The 6,282-nt window shown below is 36.1% G+C and overlaps 1 protein-coding gene across 1 annotated transcript in view; it reads left to right on the forward strand.

Annotated features, from left to right (window-relative positions):
* LOC125229781 overlaps nt 1–5,902 on the forward strand; it is a 517,609-nt gene extending 511,707 nt beyond the window's left edge. The window contains exons 15-20 of the mRNA XM_048134722.1: nt 200–365; nt 1,372–1,564; nt 2,723–2,890; nt 3,326–3,491; nt 3,957–4,066; nt 4,186–5,902. Coding sequence (XP_047990679.1) covers nt 200–365; nt 1,372–1,564; nt 2,723–2,890; nt 3,326–3,491; nt 3,957–4,066; nt 4,186–4,698 — 1,316 coding nt within the window. The 3' untranslated portion in view covers nt 4,699–5,902. The remainder of the gene's footprint in view (nt 1–199; nt 366–1,371; nt 1,565–2,722; nt 2,891–3,325; nt 3,492–3,956; nt 4,067–4,185) is intronic.
* Nucleotides 5,903–6,282: the final 380 nt, after the last annotated feature.

The raw sequence follows: 6,282 nt of genomic DNA on the forward strand, positions 1-6,282 counted from the left end.
ATGTTCGTGGACACTGCGGACACGTGAGCACACCATTAATATAGTTATATTGTATTGCCGCAGGTGGTCGGGCTTTTATTTCGTGTGTGATCTACTGTAACAATTAACTATCAAGCTGATTCCCAATATTATATGTAAGTTTTTCGTTTATGACGTCAGAATACAAGTTACAAATGAATCAAACATTTTTCTGTTACAGCATGTTCAGCATCTCTAGAACTTGGAGCCGCCACATCAGGCTCCCGTAGCACGTTACTCTCAGAAGTAGTCGGCGGCAGTGTCTCTCTACGAAGACTGTTGCCTTCGGGAAAAACGAGGCATACCAGGCTAAGGGACTCGGATAGAGCTTCGGAGAAAGAGCAAAGGTACTGCGATGATGATGATAACGATGTGATCCTGTTACCCCTCATTAGGGAAATAGGGTCCTCAGAAGAATCTTCCACTGTTCTCGTTCAAATTCTTTAAATAAACCATACATAATACCCCAATCCGCCAATCAAACTAACAATCTCGTGTAACTGAGACGTGCACCAACAAAGGCACTTCGAACCCATTCGTACAAGTGCCATACTAATTACTCAATGAATACGACCCTCCGAATTCAAGGATTCATTATCTTCTTTTGAAAGGGAGCTGTTTTGTTTTCAATTAAAGCTGGAAATCCAGTAAGTCGTAAATGCGAAATCTCTTTTTTCACAAAACTACTTTACTTATATGATATGAGGGCTACAATTGCTAATCGACAATCATGAATTGTGGCTGAGGTATTTTTACAGAAATTTAAAAAAAGTATTCGTTTGAAATCCTTGACACAAAATCCACATTCGGATTTTTAGAAACTAGGGACGAAATTGTAATTAAATTTAATATTCTAAATGAGAGTATTTTATGCGAAATTGTGAGTGATCATCTCATTTGGCTGTAGTAAAAGGCCTATTAATTTTAATTTCATTTAAATCTTGATGAATGATAAGTATCAATCATTCCCTAAATTTGGGATTGAGAAATATTGGAAGATACATACAGTTTTTAGATTAAAAAATATTGATAATTTTAATTAGGATTTATTGCGTAAATCCACGACAGTCAAGGAATGCGTTTTACAAATGTGTTATAATGATAAGGAATAAATAGTCACAAGTGGCGCTGTCACTTGATCACAGATGCTGCTCAATTCAACTGTAAAGATGAACCAGACATTGTTTTGATAATTATGATTGCGATGCCAACGAAATCACGGTCTATGAATTCGAGTGACCTTAAAACACAACGAGACGTTAGGTCATATGAAATTGAACTGTGATTCTATTAATCGGCTCAAGGATAGAAGCAAAAAGCATTTATTAACTTTTTAATTATCTATTATCACAGACTGGATGAAGATGAACCAACAGACACAGAAGAACAAGACAACGCTAGCGAAGGCAGCGGTCACAGCGCAGCCAGCGAAGCCACTATAACTCCTGAGTCTGCTGCGAGTGCGCCTGCTGGACAAACTAGTATTACTAGTGCCATGACACACTCACCGTTGAAGAGGTCTCAGACTATGGCTGATACTCCACAGGTAATAATACTAATAATATATTTTTTCAAGTTAGCTCCACCCAAGTTAACCAAATAACTTTCGGTCTACCAAACGGGTAGTATGGTAATAGTTGCTAATACTGAAGCCACTAAAACTCCTGAGTCTGCTGCTAGTGCGCCTGCTGGACAAACCAGTGTTACTAGTGCTATGACTCACTCGACGCTCAAGAGGTCTTAGGGTCCCCCACATCTAGCGTTTCGCGAGCGTCGCGTCGTGCCAACTGTATGGGCAAAGCCTGACGCCGCGTCGACGTCGTCTTTTTCCATACAGTTGGCCCGACGCGACGCTCGCGAGACGCTAGATGTGGGGGGCTCTTAGACTATGGCTGATACACCACGGGTAACAAACCATTTTGGTACCCTTTATTCTTGAAATGAAATGAAATATCTTTATTTGCTTGAATATGGTAACAAGGTAGGTCTTATGGCTAAGTTTTCCATGCATATTCAACCTGCATGCAGGCGTGCAAATTTTTAACATTTTAATATTAAATAATTTATCTCATGCACATTGAATAAACAAACTACAAATTAATTAGGTGTCCTGCAAGTTCTAAATTTCTAAATAAACTAAAATGATTTTAAATGTCAAAGGTTTGCAATATCTTTATTCTTTATTTCATTGTAGTCATGTGCATGATACAGTAGGTGTTACAAGTATATATAGGTAGGTAGGTACATGACGCCCTGTAAGGACACACAATATTCTTAAAGCTATACTTAACTTATGACTTATACAATATATTATCTAATACCCTTATAGACGTGACGACTGTGGTCACTTCATGACAACTAAGGCTACTGAGCGGACGACTTTGCGTGTATGGATGACATTCGGTCTACCAAACGCATCGTAGAGTACTTAACAGTTACTAGCAAAGCCACTACAACTCCTACGGTAATTGGTACGGTAGATGCAGGTCCCGTTGACCGATATGGTGGAAAATTACGCTAGTTTGGTTGATGTCTTGGTGGTTCAATTGGCAGAGCGCTGGAATATGTCGTGAGTTCAAGTCTCATCAAAGGCGGTATTTTTCCACTTTTAAATTTATTCTAAGCCTAATGCCATCGATTGCCCAAGTTTCTGTTTGTCAAAAAAAGTTAAGGGTACTTACTAATAGATACATTTTTGGCACAGGTCACATCTCCGCCACTCCCTTCAACGAGTGAGACGACAACAGAAGACTTGAGCACAAGTGTAACAAGTGTGAGCGAGAGGGACTCTTGCAGTGAAAAGGATAAGGATAGCTTGCTGGACAGAAGCGCAAGCAGAGCGTCATCTTCGTCCGCTGCTACTTTGACAAATGTGAGTATACTTTAGCGAAAGACTGTGGGCTGTTTCACCACAGTGACATTGATACTTGACACTGACATTTCTGTGCCTATTTCTGGGTTGATAAGTAACATTGTTTCAGCGTCAATATTTCCTTGTTTAACAGGCAATAAACGGCGAAGTGTCACTGTCGGGCGACTATTGTCGCTATTATGAAATAAGCCACTGGTAGGCAATGAATGAAACAGATGACATGATAGATTAAACCAGTTCAAACACGTCGTTTACCTAAGCTGCCGTTATGTGTCTAATATTTTAGAAGAAAATGAGAAGTAATCTACACCTAGCTCCTACTTTAAAAGTTTTGCTGGGTCCTCCTGTTAAGAAAGATATTTCTTTAACGTTATGTTCAGAGGTTTTAACATAACACAAATGTAACAAACTAAACCACGTTCTTCTGTTCTCCAGGGTTGGTACTCACCAGCACTAAGCGGGGTATCGGCAGCTCGAATCAGAGACAACCCTAAACATAACAAGGAGAGCTGCAACCGCCGGTTACTGAGGTCTGATCTCAGTTTGACTTCCCATCCCGAGATGGAAATTGATTATTATGACTATGAAGTTAATAATGCAGGTGAGATAGAAATCAAACAATTAATTGATAGTGTAAATACGACACAGAGATTCGAACATAAAATATATTTGACATCAAAACAATTGCTTGATATCTTCAAGTTATTCGCTCGTCCACTTTATTTCGGACTTGTTGCAAGTGGTATGAGTATACCTTCGGGCAAATGAAAACAAAACATCATTTAGATATGATTCCAATGTGATATATAAGTTGAAATTGACTGTACAATATTTTTCTTCCTCTTCTTCAAGTGCCTCTCTAACTAGTGAAGGTTAATTGGTAGTCAGCTCTGCATATTTTTCCCTATTTTTGGCGAGGTTGAAAAGCTCATCGGCATCTTCGATATTTTCAGACATTGTTAAAACTCATATTTGGAGCTTTTTAATGATAGCTACTTTCATGGATTGTGTCACATGTGTTCTAGGTGTCTATAGAAAATATTGTTAAATGGAATTTTATTTACAGGTTCAGTTCCTGGCTCGTACTTAGGAATGGACCCTGCTTTCCTGGTCTGGATCCCTCCTATAGAAGAAGGAGACATCATCAAAGAGATAGATGAAAATAAGATTTATGAGGTATACATTTCAATCTTAATTTATCGACAGATTTTCATTTTAATCAGAAGACGTTTTTATTGCTATATTTTTCAATCACATAAGCTTAAGTAAGATATAATTGAATTTATTTGTTACAGGAAATTCTTCCAAAGGAGCTCCGCCCAGACCCAGGCAGTAACACAGAATCCCCTGAAGACCGACCTTCGTGCAGCACTCTGAAAAGAACCGAGCGAGAGAAACCCGACAACAAATCCATCAGGTCCAACGAATCCATCAAATCCTCACGAAAAGTCCACGACAGAAGCAACATCATCCACCCACTCAACTTCAGCATCACAGACTTGCAAAACTCCCCAAGACTCCCAAAAAGAACCAGGAAGAAGAAAGATGACGTCATTCAAATGAAAGAGCTCACTTTAACAAGATCTCCAGTTAAAGTACACAGGAGAGACAAAAGCGACAATGATAATACATTAAAAAGAGTTCACGATACCGCGAGAGAAACCAAAGATTATGACACTTTAAGAACAAATACAGATCTCGATGATATAAAGTTTGCAGATGATACTGATTCGTCAAACGAAATCAAATTTGCCGATGATTCGCCAGATAGTAATAAATTAGTTGATAAATTCAATGTTAAAGCTTAAGGTGATTGTTGAGGTTTAAATAAACTTAAGTTTAAAACCCCGTAGACCATCATTAACATCATTAATAAATGTAGAATTTCTGTTTCCCTTAAATAGATTAAAAATGCCCGTTTAACTTAAGGACCAATATGTGAATAGATCAGACATGACATATTTAATATTCTCTCATATCATCAAATCAAAATTAAATGTAGCACGATATATATTTTTCAAAGATTCCATATTATAGTAGTTCACTAATGTAATAGATGTAGATAATAGTGGGGATAGCAGTTTATCATTCATATTCAATGATTTAGTCAATATTTCCAATATTCAATGGAGGTATTTGTATTTGTAGGTGTATTTGCATTAGTTTCCAATTTCAGTCCTAATTTTTTTAATAATAAACTTTTTCATTAGTTTTGTAGCCTTTACCAAAGTCTGTATCTTTTTTAATCAATTCTTTATCTTCTAGATCATCCTTAAATCTCATATCCCCACTGCTAGGATCACTTAGCATTTTATAATCAACAACTTCATTAAGATGTGTAGGTTTATGTATAATGTCACTATTTCACCAATCATAATCATCATTATCATTGCAATTTCTAGTCAGTATGTATATTATGTAAACACGCTAAAATTTGTGTGATATCAGATTTCAAACTCAAAGGAGTATTTCTGCCAAAGAATATTCTACTTAAGCGCAATATTATTTCAAAGTGAATTTATAACATCAATTTCATATGGATAGCTGGCTAAATGCTTTGCACTTGCTAATATCATGTCAACATCATCATGATTTATAAATAAATACATCGTGTTTCCACTGTAAATATCCATTTGAATGTTTGTATCATTAACATTGCAATATTTATTTGCTTTATTTAAAACGTATAGAAGACTGAGGATTTTGGGCAGTGCAATATCGAATTGCGTTTTTAAATTATTATTTTATGTCAATAATATTTGTGGCAAAATGGTGATCTTATAAAATCTAGTCTTGTGTCAAATTAAAAGCGTTTTATATTTTTTTTGTTGAATATATTTATTTTCTACTGCATTTATTAATTTAATCAAGTATTAAGTAGAAAGTTTAAGGGGTAATGTTATTTTATTGTAAAACTGTTAGCATTACCTTTAGAGTAAGTGGAGGAGTGTTGTTTCAAATTTAATTCTGTTCCTTTTTTGAGAATAAACAGTTTTTATTTTGTATTTGAAATTGTTGTTTTACTTGTACCCTCTTTCGTAACTATATATCTAACAGGCACTTTCCTAATACCTATTTTAATACGGACCAGAGCGAATATTTGAATATGCGGAGATAAAAATACATTTAGGGGATATGATTGATATTTTTTATTGTTATCACTTTATTATAGTATTCGCTTTCGTTTAGCCAGCCAAAAATTGTTCGTTAATATGAACAAGGACCATAAAATATAATACGGGACAGATAAAGCCCATACAAAAAAGCGTACCCCTGAAATGTATGGTCCTTTTAGGTTTATATGGCGCTGTTCGCAGCCTGGAAGTGGCCAAAATCATATTTTCCCGAAATATTTTTGCGTGTTTTAATTTTTATAACAACAAAAATGACAT

This window comes from Leguminivora glycinivorella, chromosome 9 (assembly GCF_023078275.1).
Source record: "Leguminivora glycinivorella isolate SPB_JAAS2020 chromosome 9, LegGlyc_1.1, whole genome shotgun sequence".
Taxonomy (NCBI): Eukaryota; Metazoa; Arthropoda; class Insecta; order Lepidoptera; family Tortricidae; genus Leguminivora; species Leguminivora glycinivorella.